The sequence below is a fragment of the Electrophorus electricus genome, chromosome 1 (assembly GCF_013358815.1).
Source record: "Electrophorus electricus isolate fEleEle1 chromosome 1, fEleEle1.pri, whole genome shotgun sequence".
Lineage (NCBI taxonomy): Eukaryota > Metazoa > Chordata > Actinopteri > Gymnotiformes > Gymnotidae > Electrophorus > Electrophorus electricus.
Genome location: NC_049535.1, coordinates 4,662,193 through 4,683,216, shown reverse-complemented (window position 1 = coordinate 4,683,216; position 21,024 = coordinate 4,662,193). Strand labels below are relative to the sequence as shown.

General features: G+C 47.0%; 1 protein-coding gene across 1 annotated transcript; it reads left to right on the top strand.

Annotated features, from left to right (window-relative positions):
- Positions 1-2,643: 2,643 nt before the first annotated feature.
- Positions 2,644-20,422, top strand: aspscr1 (ASPSCR1 tether for SLC2A4, UBX domain containing). Its single transcript, XM_027029469.2, has 17 exons — positions 2,644-2,739; positions 2,972-3,027; positions 3,391-3,505; positions 6,504-6,604; positions 7,387-7,456; positions 7,579-7,652; positions 7,837-8,410; positions 9,821-9,880; positions 10,641-10,780; positions 12,391-12,472; positions 13,153-13,219; positions 13,359-13,421; positions 13,679-13,731; positions 16,031-16,082; positions 16,380-16,449; positions 18,286-18,467; positions 20,205-20,422. The coding sequence occupies exons 1-17, from the start codon at positions 2,650-2,652 to the stop codon at positions 20,213-20,215; spliced, it is 1,860 nt and encodes a 619-aa protein (XP_026885270.2). The 5' UTR covers positions 2,644-2,649; the 3' UTR covers positions 20,216-20,422.
- Positions 20,423-21,024: the final 602 nt, after the last annotated feature.

Genomic DNA, 21,024 nt, shown 5'->3' with positions numbered 1-21,024 from the left:
CTATTAGACACTGGCCGGTGCCTTATAATCACTCAATGTTCTCTCTCCTGATCTAGGTATTGTTCTTCTGGACTTGTCACTATCGGTTCCAGTTTTATAATAACCAATAAAGTTCTGGCTGTCAGTTCATCTATCAGACTCTCAGAAACATATTGTTAAGTGACCGTGATATAAATGCCATTCATTGCGTATTCAGAGTGAAAAAAAAATACGACAATGTAATAACGCTCACTCTTAAAACTGATCATTTACGCGCATTTCCTTCGAGCTTCAAATAGCTGAAAACATCCTTTTCCCTCGTCCATGTCAATTGTGGGTTCATTATTTCCACGCGACATGCATTGGGGATTTTATCCAGTTTTCTCCCAGTACTATCCTCTTAGCCAATCGGTGTCGTGGGCTGGGCGCGGGGCGTGTCTTATTGCTACACACGTTTCCTCTTTGAGTGGATTGAAAATGATGCCCACGCGGCAACATTTTCGATCTTCCATTTCTTACTAGATGTCATGCGTTTTAAAAAGAAAAGATCTGCGCTAGAGCAAGAAACAGTGTCATTCCAAAGTCATTGCAATTACCGTTGCGAATTTAAGTAGGCCAGGGCATCGTTTCTGGATTTGATGATGTACACTGTGCGTCAAAGCAAGGTAACGCACACCGTACATTCAACAGCCCTTTAAAATATTAACTTAACATTAGGCACATTCATTTACAAGCTCCTATGGTGTCAGTAATTTGAAATACGGTCAGGTCAATGGGTCGTATCTTTGTCAAAGTTCTCAGAGTAAAAATAAGCAGTACAATGGTTTAATATTCAAATATATCAAAACAAATTGAGACGTTTTAAATGGACTGGAAAAAAAATCATGCACCGACATCCAACGAGACCTCGTTTCCCTAAATAACTTCCGTTTTGCAGTACAGTTACTTTGCTTTCAGAGGTTACGCAAACACAGGCACTCAAAAGGCCGTTAGGGGGGCGTTTGAAGTTTTATTTCCTCGCCGATAGTTTGGACGAATAAGGACGGAACAGGTTGTTTATTCAGACGGCAGCAATTTCCCCAGGGCAAAGCAGCCTCCTTCACCTTCACGGCCTGATAGATAGGCAGCAGTGAGCCTCGCAATGTATAAGTGTGACGCTAACGGCGTCCAAATCCAAACACTTCCTGCGCAATTGAAACGCAAATATCATTAAAGGCTAAGACAATGGCCAAAGACTACCGTCGGCCCAGTTCCGCAAAGGTGGCCGCCGTGCGCTTCCTCGCTTGTCACACCTTTGCATGCGCGCGTTACGACTTCAAACGAACCTGCAAGAGTAAGGACCAGTTCGTCACGTAGTCCGCGTTATTTTAAATCTGTTTTTCAGGCAGAGTTTTAAAGAAAGGTGTTGCGTATCTTCTCAACACTAACTAGGAAACGGGAGAAGACTGAAGAACAGATCGATTTTTATTTTTTTCGGCATCAACAGAAATACCTATTTCAGACGTGAGCACTGCAGTCCACCGTTAGCAGCTTTACCTGGATATAACGGCACCATGTTGGTCATTAGGAGGAACACCTATATACGCAATAAAAACATTGCTGCACAAATTCCTAGCATTAAAACTCATTAAAACACTACATCTACACATAGACAGGTTTTCCGCTCGTTTACGACTTGACTGGTCTTGACGTTACGTTTAAAAACTCAAGAACGACTGCAAGGAGGCGAAAATATTAGACGGTTTCAGTGTTAATGAAAACTGAAACCAGGTATCCTTCTAAAAATATTTGAGTTTTATTATATTTCCACATGAAAACCACCTGTGTGGTTATCTTCTGTCTAATGCAATAAAGCAATTACTTTTAACTAATCGGACACTTGTGTTAGAAACGTCAGATTTAGCCATGTGTTATAGACCATAACCTGACAGAGACAGCCCTGAGACTGCGAGGACAGTGCGTGGTGGAGACAGATCTCCTACCCCCATCGCGCATCTGTCGCCTATTCCGCATGGTCTCTTTAAAGCACATCTACCTCTTGCTCTGTGGTCGAATCGATGATCGGGAAAACGCGGCTATGGGGTCGCTCCTCGTTCTTCCGCGCGAAACGCACGTTTGCCTATAGGGCACCAAAAAAAGAACATAAATGAAAGCGCCGGGGAAGCGAGTAAAAGCCCGAAGGCAGACAAGCGCTTTGAGATGCTTCTGATAAATCCCAAAGCAGATGATCTGATTAGCATTTTTCTGAGCCTTTTGCTCTTTACATCAAAGCCCTTTAGCAGAGGATGACTTTCCCTAAGGGACTGAGCAAGAATTAAACCATCAGAAACGGGTGCAACACCCCAACTACGATACATTGGAGGGTCAAAAGACTGTTTAGATTATTTTTAAAATCGACTTTCAAACTTGCATCGATTTCCTCTCAAATCATGCTGAAGTTCTCGATGTTAAGAACAGCCAACAGTCATTTTGTGTAGTTGAAACAAACAAACAAAACTATCAGCAAGCCTAATTAGTTATATAAGTGAGTTATTTTCCCCCTAATTCGCTTAATTAAATGTACTGGTAAAATTGGCGATGCTTTTCTTTTGCAAAGAAAAACGTTCTTTTGCACGTCGCTGTTGCTGTTAATAAAGTTGCTTCAAACAAACACAGTGACGTCACTTTGCAATGGCAGCCAGCAGCACAACAGTGTCAGTTCTCACTCCAAATGGACGAAGGCAAACCGTAAAAGTGTCTCCAAACACACCATTGCTTCAGGTAAATATGACTGACTGGAATGCGTAGCCATCTTAAGACCGTTGCGCTTTCGCTGACATTTAAAAAGTAGTCGTTTTTGGGGGGCACGACCGAGGACAGTTTGTTGCGAGCAGTGATGTTTTAGCTGTATTAGCTTAGATTAGCTAGCTAGCATTTTCTTTCTGGAACTATGAAGACAAAGTAATTTAAACGCACTCCAGCTCACACAATTTTAATTAATTTTAATCTACAGGTCCTCGAAGAAGTCTGTAAGAAGCATGGATTTAATCCAGATGACCACGGACTAAAGTGAGTTCCTAAATTGCTTGAGCAGCTGTACAAATATGTTTATAGCTAGCTAGCTACCTTGCAGAAGAGTATTTGAACGCAACACGATATGTCTGATGTTTATAAATCATATAACCACTGAATTTTCTTGTAGTCACAAATAATAAACAGGGACGTTTTTTGGTTTGACGACTTTGTCATTTGATTTAAGATGACCTAACCGTGGGTATTATTGCTGGGTGTTCGTTCACCTAGCGTTATCTGTATACTTGTGGAAGATATAGTGATAGTTATTTTTCATCTGGTTCTGTTTTTTTAACCCATTTTATGTGTGCAGTGCTTTCTATTAACCCTCTAACCTCTGTTTCTCTCTTTTATACACAGGTTTCAGAGGAATGTGCTGGATCTGACAATGCAGTGGAGGTTTGCCAGCCTGCCAAATAATGCCAAGTTGGAGGTGGTGCCATGCACCCGTCAGCGGGCTGGGGCAGAGAGCATGGTGCGTCATTAGTACGTTGCTGGATGGATGTGACACTCTGGTGTAGTTTTTTAGTGACAGCCTATGGCAGGGATTTGCGAGTAGCTGCACTATCACTAATGGAAGTAGCCAGGAGCAGGTTGCTGTCAGATTCATATGCAGAGATTTTCTACCTCACAATGAAGTAGAACAGTGAGGTGTTTGGCAAACAAGGACTCTTGAAATGTTAATATTTTGAATACATGTCTAATTAATGTGTTGTAAACCTAACTATTTGTTACAAATCCTCATTATAATTAAATCTGAAAGCAACTTTGCTTTGACCATGGTCAGTGTGGCTAGTATCTGCGCCTCATGCACAGAAATGTTGAAAAACAATGGGTTATTTCATCCATAGCTTTGTCCAGTTATGTCTACAGTATATCATGTTGTTAGGACCACTAAAATGTATTGGTGGGCAGGTCAAGGGAATTGTGATAAAGATAAAGTTTTCCTACTAGAGTGCTTCTGGTCTTTAGAGCCCTAGAAATATCTTCTTTAGAAACATCTTGGAAATTTCTGTTTCTTTTTGGGTATAAGAAAACATATGGTTTTATTACAGGTTAGTTAAAGACAAAGCTCTTGTGTTTGGTGAATTAGAAGTTAGCAGTGTTCAAATTCCAAAACCTTTCACTGATCAGTACTGTGTTCTGGAGAGGGGTAAAGTTAAAATGAAACCACCAATCTTTTGCCTGCCAAACATACTCTCCCAGCACTGCTCCACTGCTCGTGACTCGCATTTTTGCATTACATATGAATCTGGGTTGACACTGGTGGCATGGGAGCATCTTCCTGACTTTGCTTCACTGTGTGATATGGTGCACAGCTCAGGGGTAAATCACACTATTTTGGGGAGAGCCTTTTTTTAAAAGAAAATCCAGCCTTATGGTCTGATTCGTGAGAGAAAGTGCTTAAGCCATTGGGGCTTTGTGTTAGATTACTTCACCATCTTGATGTCCAGAATCCCACGTATGGCTACAGCGCGTGCTCACACTTTACTGCTGTGAAATGAGTCATAAAAATAATCAGTGCCTTCTTTGATTCCTTGTTCCAAAACTTCCCTTTGAACATTTAAGTGCATTTTTGCTCCACCACATACACATACACAGACCCACATAGAACACTTTCCCCCTCCCCCCTCTGTTTGTCTCCCTCACCATCCATAGTTTCCATTTTGTGTTTGTGGGCTGGTGTAATTAATATTACAGGGCCATGTGGCCAGGCCTCGCTGGGTGTTAACATGGCCACAGTGTTTCAAGTCCTCTGCAGTGCCGGTCCGGTTCCGACCAGCTGTGTCCCAGCCCTCTGTAAACAGCCTCGCCCGCGTCTGGCCTGTGTCGCCAAGTGCCATCTTGGAAGCAGACTGGGAGTGGAAGCCTTTAGGAGGATGCAATTGGGAACATCTGCCACACAGGTTCCTCTAGCATGTTACCCCACCCCCACCTCAACCTCCTTCTGAAGAGGCCTCACATAGGATACAGCTGATGACATGTTTGTAAAGGAAACTGTTTCAAGGCAGGACAGAAGCCTTTTTAACTGGCTGAGAGGGTTTTTCTTTTGGAGGTTCGTAGAGGTTCACATCGGATGAGGCGTTCTGGAGGGTGGATGGTTCAGACAGGTTGGGAGGTGTCGCAGGTGCAGGCAGAGTTTTTGTTTTGTTTTTTTTTTGTTTTTTTGCTGCTGCTCTTTCATGGAGTTACCTGGACATTTTGCCGCTCCATCGCTGACTCTTGCGCACACGTACACGTGCACATGCGTGCCCCAACAGACAGCTCAATATATACAACAAAGTTTGTTTGCAGCTCGCCCCCCGCCATTAAACAGTGTCTCACAGTCTGTTTTTTTCTCATCTTTTCCTTCTCTGTTCCATCTCTGGTTTGTTTATGGTGAAGATAAATAAGATTGTGTCGCCTTTTCTAAAAAAAGAAAAGAAAAGAGTATTTACTTCTATGGGTTCATATGAACTCGTGTGATATATGGGGAGGCAGAAATCTTGGGCTGGCAGTTTTGATGGAGGAAGGTTCTCTCACCGCTCTGTGGCTTCGGGAGATCGGGGAAATGAGGTGGAGGCCAAGGTTAATGACATCGTCAATCTGCGTTGGTCTCCCCAGCCTGTACCTTCTCTGTGCTCCAGTCAGGCCACCCACAGCCAAACACCCAGCAGCGCTTGTTGCAAGCACCCGATCTACGCTCCACGTTTGAAGCATGTTTTCGGGCCTGCCCGTGCACAAGTGTCAGCGCCGCTGTTTGGCCCATCTGCGTACCTGCCGTCAGGCCTGGTTTACCGAGGCAGTGGAATGTGTTTATAATCAGAGGGGTTGAAGGGAGAGGGCAAGAGAGTCTGACTGGATTTGTTGGAACAGAGGATAAAAGGAGATGAAAGTCTGTCTTTCTCTCTCGCTCCTCATTTGCAAGCAAAGGATCAAGGAGGAGTGATGGCTGGCCAGGATGACCACGTCTGCTCTAAAGCGCAGTGGGAGAAGTTGCAGCCACGGCACTGGGGCACTAACCTGACTCATGTTTACAAGATGTTGGGGGGGGGGGGGTTAGAAATGTTCTTCTGAGTCCAAGTGTGGTTGTGGTACATTTAACCCACAATCCATGCATCAGAACAGCTCAGGTTGGCTAGTAGCCTGCATCTGCCGATGCTGTATTCTGAGGTTTCTAGGTTGTCTCATGAGACCTATGAGTGATTTCCTAAATATGCCTTGGAACTTGGAAAGGTATAACTTTTAAGCACTTCATGTAGTTTGTCTCTTTGTTGTTGTAACAATTTTCTGCTGTGCGTTTAAGTCTTCATTAACACCTGAAAGTCCAAACTGATTAAAGATGACCTCACCAAGGGTTTATCTTCCCGGTCTCTCGGACAGAAGCTGTGAAGGACAGCTCGTAGTTCTCTGATGATCTCTGGTTCTTGGACATGTTCCACTTGTGTGCTTCACTCTTATCAACCTTAGTTTGTGGTTATGGTTGCATTCAGGTCCGAATTGCGCTGCAGTTGGAGGATGGATCTCGTCTCCAGGGTTCCTTCTCTAGTGGACAGAACCTGTGGGAACTCCTCGACCACTTTCCTCAGAGCAGGTGTGTGTCTGTGTCTGCGTGTGTCTGTGTGTGCGTGCATGCGTGCATATGGTTCAGTAGAGGGTTATCATTCCTTTGTCTTGAGGGGGGGGTTTAGTTATGTTTGCACGTGCTGCTTCTGTGGCTTTTTTGGATGTAGCCAGGGTCTGAGATCTCTGAAGACTGCATGCACCAGCCAATCAGTGCTAAAGCCACGCACTCTCTGAGCTCAACCACTGCTCTCTCGCCATGCCCACTCTCTCAGCAGGCCCCGCCCGCACCACTGGGTTGCTTGGCACCCGTTCTGGAGTCTCGCTGCTATTGGCTGCAGTGGACTGGCCCCTGGCCATTTTGTGCCTTTTCTCTTTATGCCTGCATCTCATCACTATGACATCATTTTACAACTCCCTCTTTTTTCCATGGAGGCTTCCAGACTTTGATTTGGAAAGAATTTAAGCAAACTGTTTCTTTTGATATGTCGAGAGTAGTGAAAATTAATAGTGGCAAATTATAGCTCAGAGGTGGGAGTTCTAGAAGTCCCACCCATGTAATCTCTCAACCGCACAGAAATGCTGGTGGGCATTCACTCTGACTCACTGCCTTGTAACCGAACTGGACTTGAGCCAGATGTGAATACACATACAAAACATTCTCAGAGACTGATTCACAGATGTTGAACTGGACCATTGATTTGTTTTTGTTCGTTAGTTTGTGTGTCTGTCTCTGTGTGTGTGGGTGTGACTGTGAGGGAGAGACAGACTGGCATTGCTGTCAGTGCTACTTGACTTCTCTGCTCTGAGCAGGCTGTCGGAGCTCCAGGAGCCGGTCCAGGGTCCAGGACCTACGCCAGTCTGTGTGTACATGAGAGATGAGGTAGGAGCTCTCCTTTTCCTCCCCTCGTCCCCTCTCCTTTACTCCGTCCCGTCCTCTCCTCCCTGCTGATGTGTTTATTAAGATGTGGTGAGGAATCGGTGTGTGTGCGCGTGTGTCCACAGATCAGCGGAGAGGAAGCTCTTAAGACGACCACCCTGAGGTCTCTCGGCCTGACTGGAGGCAGTGCCATACTGAGGTCAGACCCTCTCTTCTTTATCTGAGTGTGAAGAGTTAGATTGTACTAATGAGCTTATTGTGAACATTTTGCTTTGCTTTGGGTTACCGCACAATGGAGCCAGAGTGTCAGACCATCACACGTAATTATGCTGTTAACATTTTAGTTAGAGACACTGATTAGTGTCTTTCTCCTTTGTCCTCAGGTATGTACTGAAACGGAGTACCTCTCTTGGGCTGGGTGAGCCCATGGAGACAGCTGCCACGCCCACTGATGTGGTTCCTGCAGGGTCTGTCTCCCAGATGTCTCCTCAGCACCTTGAGATGCCCAGTGGGACTTCGATGGCTGCAAACACCACGCTCCCCGATAGGCCATCCGAGCCGACGCCTGCCCCAGTACCCATGGAAACCCCTAGTCCGCCCCCCCAAAGCGCTGAAGCTGCGGCCCACGCATCCCAAGCCCTTCTTGTTGAACGGGAAGAGGCGGAGCGTTCTCAGGAGGAACAGCAAGTCGTGCGGCCCAAAACCAGGCAGGCTGGTAGCCGTGGACAACAAGAACCCAGGCCGGAACCTCGGTCGGATGAGGAGCGACCAGGGCCATCTCAGGAACACCACACCCACTTAGCCACGCCGTCTAACTTCGTGCCCTTCTCTGGTGGCGGGCAGCGTCTGGGAGGACCTGGGGAAGGTGTGACAGCGGAGCGCCCTTCATCCTCACCATCATCCATTTCAAGCAGTCCGCCGAAAGCCAAGAAGGCCAAAGCCAGCCATGAAGCCCAGGTGAGGGGCGGCTCAGGGTTCAGCTCAGGTCACCCGTTCAGTTAATCAGCTAGATTTAATTAAATAGCTGAAAATAAAAGCATATAAATAAATGTGAATTAAAAAGTGAAACTTTCTTCCCCTGCCAGCAGTGTTATTATCAATTAATGGCAAAAAGAAACACACCTGCTTGGGTAATGAGAGCGAGAGTCGATATCCCGTATTGTTGTGATTTGAAACATGTGTGTGATGTCAAACTCCTACAATGGCTGCACAATGCATACAAAATGCTTGAATTGTGATTGTTGTTACATATTAAGGCTGCGATACGCAGTGCGTTCAAAACAATGGGGAACCCTTAAGGTGAGGTTGTAACAGACTGGTTATTTTGACCAATATTATTTACATTTAACGATCTGAACGATTCCATAAAACTTCCCCGCAGCAATGATCTGGGACTTGGCTAATTTACATACTGCAGCCTTCTGCTTTATCAGCCTGTCAAAGGTCAGTATCGCGATAACATTTCCCGGGCGATATATCGCGCGGCCTTGCTTCCTGCTCTTTCAGCACGGCTCACGCGTGACTTTCTTTCACAAACCAGGGAGTGATCTCTTCTCCAGCCACGGTAACCAAGCGCTCCTCCCTCCGCGTCTAGACGATACACTCCACATCCCCTCCCTCTTCGAGTTCCAGGGGAGATTTGTTTCTGTAAAATAAATTAATCTCTCATAGTGTTTATGACCTTGGATCACTTGGATCTTCATAAGTATTATTAATCCATGCATGGGTTTTGTTTTTTTGCAGTGGACATATTTTATAGGCCCGTGTAGTCTGAGCAAGGTAATGAATGATTTAAAGTAGCCTACTTGACATCAGGGAGTGTCCATCCCCACGCGAGCATTTCCTGTTGTTGACCAGGCTCCGGTGCACCAGCTGCTGGTTGGCTGGTTTGTTGCTAACATGTTGCGTTGTGTATCTGCTGTTCTGCTCCTTTGAAAGTCCCGTGCTGGCGACTGCTTTGAAGTGCTGTTTTGATGGAAAAGGGACTCCAGGCTGTTGTGTCTATTCAGACATGCCTCAGCAGACCGAAGATATTGTCAGACACATGCACAAACACACATGAACACGCACACTCAGATCTGCCTTTCTCCTCCTGTAGTAAATACTCACTTTCTCTCGATCCCTTATGTAACTCACATTGTGCGCTCTCTCACTCTCTCTCTCTCTCTCTCTCTCTCTCTCTCGCTCTCCCTCTCTCTCGCTCTCTTGTCAGCCTAAAACCTCAGCCTGTTGCCCTGGTTCTGTAATTATGGGAGTGTTGGAGGAGACACAGCCTTTTCATTTGCCCCTGGACGGGCGTCTCTCGGCTTTCCCATTTTCTCTTTTTGGCGCACTTTGATGTTCTTTTCTTCTTTCGTTTGTTTTCAGAGTTCGGCAAGTTCTAAATGCGGAGCAAGGGATTTAGAGGAAGGCGAGGAATATCTGGAGGTAAAGAGAAGAAAATCTGTGCCCATCCGTCCGCCCATCCGCCCGTCCATCCACCTGTACAACCACCGTCCATACGCTAACTAAGCCCCTGAAGTGTGAGGTGTTTTACTGTGGCCATTTTTCTGGTTTTGCCACCATCACCCACTGGACTGAAACAGAGAGAAAAAAGAGGGAAAAACAGAAAGATGCCGCAGGCATGCCGGGTTCGAAATGGCACGGCAGTTGCCATGCCAACATGCCTGGCATGGGAATTCCTAGACAGCAACATGGCCTGCATGCACATCCCTCTACTTGCACACACGCAACCAGGCAAAAACACACACGGGTGCAGTTAGCTCCAGAGCAAGCTTTGAAACAGCCCAGAGCGTTTGACCTTCTCAGGCCCTGGGCAATTAGGCCAAGCCTCCCCTCTCTCTCCAGAGCTCAGAGCAGCTTAGCCAGCGGCTCCGAAGTTCCCTTCATATGTTTTGTGTGTGCAAATGTCTGACACTTAGTCTGTGCATTTATATTTTCTTCGAAGGCATGATGCTGACATTGCCTTGGTGTCTCTGGCTTTTAATTTAAAGGTGCATTAAGTAGTTTTAAAGCGTTTGGCCTTTAAGTGGTAGCATACGTCCATCCTGCTAACTACATGGCTTTTTGCCATGCTGGAACTGGGAACACCGCTTTGAGGCTTCCGTCTTGGACTTAAGGGAACGGCCTCAACAGAGCGCGGTGATGCACGTCACGTTGACTCCGCCCCCTCTCTCTCACCCTGCAGCCAGTGGAGAGGGAACCACTCATCTATCACCTGGACACGGCCACTCGTCGCCGTGACAACAACGAGGAGCTCACAGATGAGTTCTTCGAGGTGACCGTGGATGACGTGAGGAAGAGGTTTGCGCAGCTGAAGAGTGAGAGGTGTGTGCGCTCGGGTGGGCGAGGCTAGGGAGGGAGACGGGTGGAGATGGGTGTGGAGACAGGCGTATAGGCTACAAAACCTGCTCTATTTCTGTTTCTCTGTGCCTCTTTTTCACTCTGTCCATGTGTCTCTCTAGATCTCTCTGGCCATCTCTCTTTCACTGTGGCTCTCCATCTTTCTCATCCTGTCTCTCCATCTCTCTCTCTCTCTCTCTCTCTCTCTCTAATATCTTCCTCCTGTTTCCTTTGTTGCTATTTTCCCGTCTGTTTTCACCCCTTTTTTCCTTATTGGCTTTCTCATCCTTTGGGGCACTTTTATGAGCTCTGCTACAGATGTTTGTGTTTGTGTGTGTGTGTGTGTGTGTGTGTGTGCGTGCGTGCGTGCGTGCGTGTGCGTGCGTGCGTGTGTGTGCGTGCGTGCGTGCGTGCGTGCGTGCGTGCGTGTGTGTGTGTGTGTGTGTGTGTGTGTGTGTGTGTGTGTGTGTGTGTGCGTGCGCGCGCGAGCACGCCCACGCCCACATGAGCACTCATGCGTTGCCTGTCTTTTTTGTGCTGTGCGTGCGTACGCCATCTGAGTGTTACCACACCAGACAACATGTCTGAGACCAAAGGCCTCATCTCCATCTCCACACTTTGAACTGCCTGGTGTGTGTATGTGTGTGTCTGCAAATCGCTCATTTGTTTGCCCTGTGTGTGTGTTAAGGGATGAATATGATGGCTTGTTGGAGTATTATAATGCAATGGAAAAGTGCTTGAACAACTAAAGCCTTCAAATCTTTGGTGTCTGAATGTTAAGCGTGTTTCAGCGTTTAAAGGCAAGTTTCACCACTCCGCTGCTGGATGTTGGGCTTGCTTGAGTTCACGCAAAAACATTTCCCCACACTTCTGTTTTCAGATTAAGTAAATTTACAGTTCAGCAGTCAACATCTTTAATGCCGAGATGCAACATGGCTGTCTTCAAAAGCAGCGTAAAGTGTTGAATGAGGTTCTTATGAGGAGAAGTTTAGCCTGAGCCAGCCAGCACTCATCTCATCTTCACACACAAACCGGGAGATGTCTAGAAACCACCGCACTGCTGTCACCATGGGGATCCAGCATTTGGAAAGGTTCATGGTTTGAAGTGGTTTGTCACTCCACGCCTGTAGCTGAGAAGGACCCTGGGCTCTAATTGACTTGTTTGTAATCTTATGTTCTTTGGGCAGGAGCCAGACACCCTGACTTCCCTTAAACGGCGCCACCCAATTGGACGATCAGACAGACTGGTGGCATGTTTACTGCTGTATAATAGATTCCAATTATGAACCACAGAATCAAAGATCTGCAAGAATCTGTCTGTGTGTTCCTATTACACACACTCACGCACACACACAAAGGGCTGTAAATCTCAGGGACTGGAGTGGTATTAATCATTTGTGGCCATAGTAATCAGATCTTTTCCTTTGTAATCACTCATTTCCTCCTGTACGCCAGACAGGTCTTTTCATCTCCCTCCAGTACATCCCAATTCGTTTGGGTAAACTATACAGTTCAGCTCTCTCTCTCTCTCTCTCTCTCTCTCTCTCTCTCTCTCTCTCTCTCTCTCTCTCTCTCTCTCTCTCTCTCTCTCTCAGGAGGGCATTGGAGGAGGCCCCTCTGATGACTCAGGCTCTGAGGGAGGCTCAGATGAAAGAGAAAATGGACAGGTATCCCAAGGTGAGAGCTCATCCTCCCCATCCCTGCCAGCATGCAGGGGTCTCTACCCCCAAGACTCCGCCCTCAGACCCCTCCTCCCACCTGTAGCTCACGGCATCAGTTGTCTATTAGAGAGACAGACCATTTTGTCTATCTAATGCACATTCAGAACTGGAAAAACTACTCAAAACGATTGCTCTTCAACAGTAAATGATTTAGGACAGAATGTGAGAGAATATCACAGAAAAGCTGTCCTTAACCAGTATTTGAACACTGGAGCCACACAGTAAAAAATTGCTGTTACTAAACCTTTCCCTAAGGTTTGGTGCTATCCATACGCCCTCAGGCAATGTTTACAATAGCAGTCATGCATTACCGCAGTGCCTGATGGTATTCTTCCCTCTGTAAAAGTAGTCCCATGTCTGAAAGAACACGTATTCCCATACAGAACATTTATTTCTGCCCCATGGCTTCCATTTCAAGCTTGTTTCGAGTCAGTGGGGCTTCCCTTTCTTTTCTAAGCACAAGGAAACGTGATACATTTTTGTCTATTGTAAAATGACCATTATGGTGCTAAACATGCAATGGGTGCAGCTGAGAAACTAATATTCCCTTGGGATATACTGGTTACTTTTTCCTTTTAGCTTGTTGCTTGTTTCGAAAGATCACATAAAGCTGTTTGCTCTTCCGACGTGTCACAGGTGGTCCTGAGAGTTCAGTTTCCTGACAGACGTGTCCTCCAGGGCTTTTTCCGACCGCTGGAGACAGGTTGGTTGGCCTTTCCATGCGTGTGCACGCACACCCCATCTTCTGGACTAAACTGACTGTAGGCGTGTAGGGACTCCTAACCCGTGTTAGGAGTCTCTGCTTCAAACTATGGCGTGAGCCGTGCGTGTTCTGCTTGTAGTTGCAGCACTGAGACAGTTTGTCAAGAGCCATCTACAGGATCCTGATCTTCAATTCTACCTGTGTGAGTTTAAAACACACACACACACACACACACTGATCACACTGATGCACACAAAAGATGGAAACATTCTCACATTGACTCGAATAACATGACACAGAGGCATATGCTCCTTACACACATGCAGACAGGTGGTGGCGTGTGCATACGTGAGCGTGCTTGCGTGTGTGTACATACGTATGCTGTGTGCATGCGTGAGCGTATTCGTGTTTGCGTACGAGCATGTGTTTTAAATTTGATCGTCGTCTTCTCTTTTCCAGTCATTGCTCCTCCTAAGACCATCCTGGACAACCCCAACACTACTCTGTTTGAGGTGAGAGAGTGTGTGTGTGTGTGAGAGAGAGACAGAGTTTGTTCTCTGTGGGTGGTCAGTAGTACAGGGATAATGGTTTGATTACAGTAGGTCTGATTGTGCTGTTCTCGTAGACCCTCTCTCTCTCTGCCCTCCTCCCTCACTCAATTCACTCTCTCTTTCTCTTTTAGTGAAGGGGGGGGGTCTCACTGTCTGTGGGTTTCTAGGAGACAACCACCCCAAAAAATGAGTGAAGGAGAGGAGGCTGATCTGAGGCACCTCTACTCTCTGCTTTAGCCGATGGGTCATTGCGGCAAAACCATAAAACTCTGGCCACAGTAAAACACCTCAGACACCGAGGTCACCATGACCTCAGGTGCCTTTCATTTCACCTGGCCCCTCCCCAAGCTAACTCTTACACTCTCGCACGCTCTCTCACTCACATGCGTGCACACCCAAGAACACTTTCGCATCCGGGTAACGTGTAAGAAAGCGTTTGAGACTGCACAGTTACGAATGTTGGATTTCACACACCATTGTTATTTCTGTTCACCTCTGGTTTTGCAATGATGCTGTCTAGATAAACAAGTCCTGGCTCCCCTCCGCATCCCATAAACACACACTCACTCTCTCACTCCAGTTTTCTTTCTTTGACCTTCTGACCAGCTTCATATGTTTGAAGTTCCTGTTGAAAAGGGATATTTGTCTGATAAGGGCACCAGAAATAAACTTTCCACTCTTGTGAACAAGTTGTGTGTGGGGGTGGGTGCGTGGGGTGTTTGGGTGAGAGCAGGGTTGGGGTTTACATGCATGTTGACAGTTTGTGAGAATGCTTTGATGGTAAGTCTTTAAGTCTGATGTGACATTGCTCTGCGTGTGTGCGGTTGTGTGTCTGCCTGCTGTGCTCTGGTTCAGTCCGTCTCTGTGGCAAGAGACTAGAAGCCACTTGTTTCTCAAAAGCTTATGATAGATTTAGAGATACAGCTACACTTAGGAGTCACCACTTACTCATCTGAACACAACTATAAATACACACGCACGCACACACATCCATCCACAAACACACACACACCCCCCGACACAAGCGCTTTGTTCTTTTTTAAAATACCATCCAAAGCCTTACGATTGCCCCATGAGCCGTTTACTTGTTCATTGTGACCCTCACAAACACACACACACACACACACTCTCCATTTAAAGCAAGGCAGCACCAATGACTGTGGCATGATGGGACATTCCCATTCCACAGGGAGTGACCTGCCTGCAGTATTGTGTGTTTTCTGTGTCTCTTGCTTTCTTCTCATGTTCTCCTGTGGCCGGAGAGCAGGCGTGCCTTTCCAGTGTCCCAAAGCTACCTTGCTGCTGGGTGTGGGATGCACACATCAGCCTTTTCTCTTGGCATCTTGTGTCTTCTACCATCTTTTTTGTCTCTCTCTCTCTCTTTCTCTCTCTCTCTCTCTCTCTCTCTCTCTCTCTCTCTCTCTCTCTACTGCCTCTGTCACCCGCTATTAGGATTTAAAAGCATTGAAGACGTACAAACACAATCTTTAATCACTCTGTGTCATGTCACGGAAGGAATGTTTCCCATCCCAGCCTGCCTTTGATACCCCCCCCCCAACCCATAGCTGTTTTGGGGGCCGCTCTTCAAACAGTGGGCTTTCTCTGGATCTGTGGGGACAGAATGCCTGGTAGCCCATTTAAACACATTGTTTCCCCCTCAGAGCACCCTAATAATAGCAATTAGGACATAGCTGTAGCTATCCCCGAGCCAACACAGGGGGCAGGGGGTCATTGGCTATAGCCGCTCGCCACCACATGGAAGATTTGGAGGGCGAAGAGAGTTTGAAGAATTAAGTTTTAAAAAATAGCAGGGCGTCCTCTAACTGAGCGTACTGGGTTGAGCCTGCTGGGTTGAGCCTGTCTTTCAGGTGAACACTGTACCCAAGATTATTTTCAAACCAGCCTGGTTTTCATGTTCTTGTTTGACCTGCGGAATGTTTGTTGTCTTTGTTTCTTTGATTCTGTGCATGTGTTTGGGTGTTTTTACATGTTTGTGTGTGTTTGTGTGTGTGTGTGTGCGTATGTGTGTTTGTGTTTGTCTTTTCTTTGTGTTTGTTCTTTTCATGGAACCGTCCCCTTGGCAGTGGGCAGTGCATCACTTCTCACTGCGTCTCCCCTCTGCTCCCCCAGGCCAGCCTCTTCTCACTGCGTCTCCCCTCTGCTCCCCCAGGCCAGCCTCTTCTCACTGCGTCTCCCCTCTGCTCCCCCAGGCCAGCCTCTTCTCACTGCGTCTCCCCTGTGCTCTCTCCTGTTCCCCCAGGCCAGCCTCTTCCCCGCTGCCCTTGTGTACTTTGGCTCGGACGTGAAGACAGGTTCGTGGATGGAGGCTTGCGTTTCTGCGCGTCTCTTTCATCCCATCCAAAACAGTGACATCAGATTTGCCCTGCCCGCCGAGAGCGGCCTCGCCGCAGAGGGCATGCTGGGTAACGGCGCTGCAGCGCCTGCCTGGACTTCACCGTTTTACTCAGTAGTGACAATGCTCTTGTTGGGCTTTGCTGAAAGTTTTTGCTGTTTCACTTGTTTCTTAGCTGCCTCTAGCTGTAGCACCGCTAAGAAGTCTATAATTGTGCGTGTGTGTGTGTGTGTGTGTGTGTGTGTGTGTGTGACAGAGTGCTACCTGCGTGGCAGTCTCGTGGACAGCTGTGTCTCCGCCCTTCAGGCTGATGAGCTCATTGCTGGGTACAGTATTCACTCTTCTCCTTCATTCCTCCGTTCCGCCTCCTCCCTTCTTCCTCACATTGAACGTCTTTTGACAAGCTTTCTTCTGTTCCCGCTCTTTGGAGCCCCCGCACGTTAGCGCTCAGTCAGCAGGAATGTTCCTGCTGTTTCTGTCTGCTGAAGGCCACTGCCGTCGTTCTCAACCGCTCATCAGCAGTTCCAGCGTAAGAGCAGGAAGCAGGAAGCGCTTGATGCTTCGCCATGTTGGTTTTCCTCTGATTTACTTCATGGGAAGTGTATATAAACCACACAGCCCACCATTTCTGCGGCTAATGGGAAAGCAATACTGCAGGAGATGAATCTGTAGTTGGAAGGACCCTGAATGCCCCCAAAACACACACACACACACACACACACACACACACACACTCGCACACACAGAGTTGTCCGCGCCCTCATTAGCAGCCCTGGTTTCAGCGTGACGTTGCACAATGCTTTCCCCGGTCCCCGCAGCAGGGCTGGTTTTCTGGGAGGATAGTCATTCGTCTGGTTGGAATGCCTTTGAGGTTCTGTCCAAATGGGAGTGTTCCATTGAAACCACAGGTGCCCCCCACCTTCCCTTCCCCACACACACACACACACACACACACACACACACACATACACACACACAAACACACCTCTACGACCCCTATTTCGTGTTCCGCCCTCATTTCCTCGAGGCCCTCTCCATGCACACACACATTCATTTCCCCTCATCCTGTCCTGACTAAAGATAGCAGCTCTTTTCCCAGTATCCCTGCCACACACACACACACACACACACGCACGCACACACACACACACATGCCTGCTCCCTCCCACCTGTCTTTTGCTCTCCTTCATCAGGCCATGCACACACACCCCTCATGAGGATTCACTTCAAAGGGGATGTCATTTCCTGCTGCTGCCTGGCATGGCATGTCACCATGATGACTTAATGGGGCGATCAGAGAGTCACACACTCCCACACACACATTCTAGCCCATCAGATTGTGAATAATGCTGTATAAGCTCCTCCTTGATATATATATAGGTATAGCCTTCCCATTTTTCCATGCAATCTCTAGATAGTACTAAGAGATACTAAGTACTAAGAGATAATCAAGAAGACTGTATTTGACTCCGTAGGCCATGTTAAAATGGTACTGGGTCATCTCAGTGGTGCAGTGGCATCTGTGATGACTGAAGGCCCATTTATCAATAGCACAGTCTATATCAGCTGTTCCTGTCAGCACAGACCCGAACAGGCGGCGTGGACAAGGGTGCGTGCATGTGCCAAGCACGCCATCAGATGCATTCGGTCCTGCGATTAGTGTTTTGCGTGAGCGTGTGAGCAGCGCTAGCCTGAGTCCGCCCCCCCCCTCGGGACAGCACTACGAGGCGGGGTAGAGATATGGATGTTGGTGCAGGAACAGCAGGTGGCTGGTGTCCCACTCTGCGGAAATGCCCACAGCTGGAAAGATTAAGATGTTTGCACTGAAGTGGCTCTCCACAGGAAGCTTCTAATAACAGCGACCTCTCAAGAGGTCATGACCTCTCACCTCTTTACTCTCTTCACCTTCACATGAAAGCGATCAGAGACGACATTAACCCTACAAAACACACACACACACACACACACACACCCTAAATATGTCCTCCTACCTAAAAGCACTCATCAGGAACCAAAGGAACGGACTTGTCATTAATCTCCTTATTTTTCGTTTGCTTCTTCCTTTCCTTTTCTCTTCAAATGTTTGATATGTTCTACTTAAATCTCTCTGGCCTTCTGTTTTAATCTCATTCCTCAAACCCCCCCCCCCCCCCCCCCCCCAGCTCCATTCCCCGGTCTTCTTCAGCTCCCTCCTCCAGCTCCTTCCCTCCTGAACACTCTCTCCCAGGGGACACCGAGTCTGCCGAATCCCCTGGCAACCTGCAGGACCCGGAGGAACCCGGAGGAACCCTCGAACCCACACCTACCAACCCTGCCAAGCTACCCAAATGGTTGAAGCTGCCAGGTGTGTTCGGCTCGACTTCGGGCCCACAGCTCTTCGGGCCCACAGGGCCATGAGGTGGATATGCACCGTCACAGACAGGCAGCCGGCTGCTGTGTTGTCTTAGTTGCTATAGAAAAGCAAGATGGGTGTCCTGACAAAGACTTTAAACAATGTCAGACTTGTGCAGAGTTTCACCTCTGAGCTGTCATCTTTTTGGACTTGTAGACAGTGAAGAAAAAAGCTGACAACAAGATAGCCTGCAGTGTCGGTTGTTTGGAAGGAGCCATAGAAACGGATGTCCTGTCCCCAGTTCCCGCTGTGTCCTGCCGTACTCATCTGGAACAGGCCGTCGCTGTTGCTCTCCTCCCTTACCCAGCCCAGAACCACGAGGGTTCGAGCTGCCCCGGACCCTGCATGAAATGAGGACCCCTTCCCAACCTCCTAATGGCCCTCGAAGCCAACAGGCTCCTAGGGGGCTCCGTGTGGCCGTGTGGCCCAGCCGGGGGCCCATCTCTCCCTCTGTTGGCATCCTTGCCTGTTTGGTGGTGGTCCCCCCCCCTCCCCATTCGTTTGTTTTTGATTCTCATCCATGTCTTTTTTGGTTTTTAGTGCTTTCTTTTCTGTCTTCTAGGATTAAAAAAAAAAACAAAGAAAGAAAGGGAAAAATTTATTCTCCCTGTTCTGTATTTTAAGGGATTTCTAAGTCCTGCAAGAGAACAAACAGGAAGAATGTTCTGGAAGTTCTGAATGGTCAGCAGTTGTACTGACATTTCACAGGGTTTGCAGAGAACATCCAGTGTCGCCAGGTTAATGGAGGCTGTTTTGGTGTCTACCTGTCCCAGTGGGGAGACTGGTGCACCGACTGTCTTATATTGTCATTGTTCAGCCTGTAAGGGGAGCGCTGTGGGGGACGCTGGCAGGCTGCGTCTGTTTGGTTGCTGTTGCATGCTTCCTTCAGGGACTGTATATCTCTGTGTTTTTAGTAACCTCCTGCTCTGCAGCATTTGAGAGAAATACTCGTGTGTGTGTGTGTGTGTGTGTGTGTGTGTGTGTGTGTGTGTGTGTGTGTGTGTGTGTGTGTGTGTGTGTGTGTGTGTGTGTGTGTGTGTGCGCGCGTGTGTGCGTGTGTGTGTTTCCCCAAAAACATATTTAACCGTAAGTTCAACTAATAGTAATAATAGCAACCTTAGAAACCTTAGACATTTCTCGTTTCATTAAAATGGCATTATATATTCATGAAAAATATGTTAAGTAATATATTCAGTAATATCACTATTATGTTTTATAATTTGCCTGACTTTAGTGAAGTAGCTTTATGGCAAACTAGATTCTAATATAATTAATGAATATGCAGTGTAATGCTTTAGTAGTTATGATGGTATTGGCGATTAAAAGCTGCAGTTCTTACTGAAGAAGAAGGTGATTGCTGCGTGGGGCAGTTTGGCACTCGCTTTCTTTGGAATGACACGTGGCATGCTGGAGATCACGACGAGCTTGGAATTTGAACCATCAAAGAAGGGGAATGTTATTAAAAGAGTATTTAATAAACACTCTTTTTGAGTTTTTATACATAAGTGCATTTTGAAGTATGTACCTTAACTTGATGTATAACTTGGAAGGTTCACTTGCACACTCGTGTTCCTTCAGATTGGCTTTATTGTCTTTAATGGTCTTTTATTGGCTTTAACTAGAATAATGGATTAGTGGTTTTTTAAACATTTGTAGATTTCTCTTTTAATATTTTTCCTCTTTCCTTAGGTAAGAAGTAACGCCACTCGTGGACTCTGACGTCTCTGAAGAGGAACGAGGAAAAGCTTCATCCACAGCAGAACCCGCAACCCCCCAGATGATGCTCAAGTATACAGACAATGTGTCCGAATCACACTGATCCCAGTGCAAACACAGGCAACTGCATAGTTTTGCAATGAATGGTGAGATTCTTTGATAATTAAAGCTGACATGTCGGTTGCAATCGCCCTTGCCGTCATTTGCATATTTTTAAATCGGTATCCCAATAATGCCGAGTGCACTTTTGTACCGGTACAAGCTGAACACAGTCAGGGGAGTAAATGTGTCTAGAATGTTTTTCCACTGCCTGTGAATGTGCCAGTCTTGCATTTGTAGTTTGAAAGGCCTCCTATACCAGGTCAGACTGAGAGAGTTCTCCATGGGCATATCTGTGGTGCCACGGGCATTGTCTCAGCAGCCTGGCCAATTTGTTTGACAGATGTTGATATCGGGCCATTTTCGGGATAGTTTGGGTTTCGCCTGTTGCAATTCGCGTATAGCTTATCGACTCACGCTTGTGGTTTTTTCCTTCTTGGTGTGTGCGATTTGCTTCAGCTGTCCTAATGGAAAATCTGGCATTTCACTTTGGTCACGCAACTTTAGCAAGTGAATTCTGGGATTGTACTTAGTGTATTGAAGGAACACGGGCTCACCTCTTTGCCATACCTTTTGGCTACTTGTAATTTCACTTATTAATTGTTTGGCCTGGGTATCTGAAGCTTTGATGTTCACTGTTATACATACACTCACACTCACTCACACACTCTCTCTCTTTCTCACTCTATTTCTG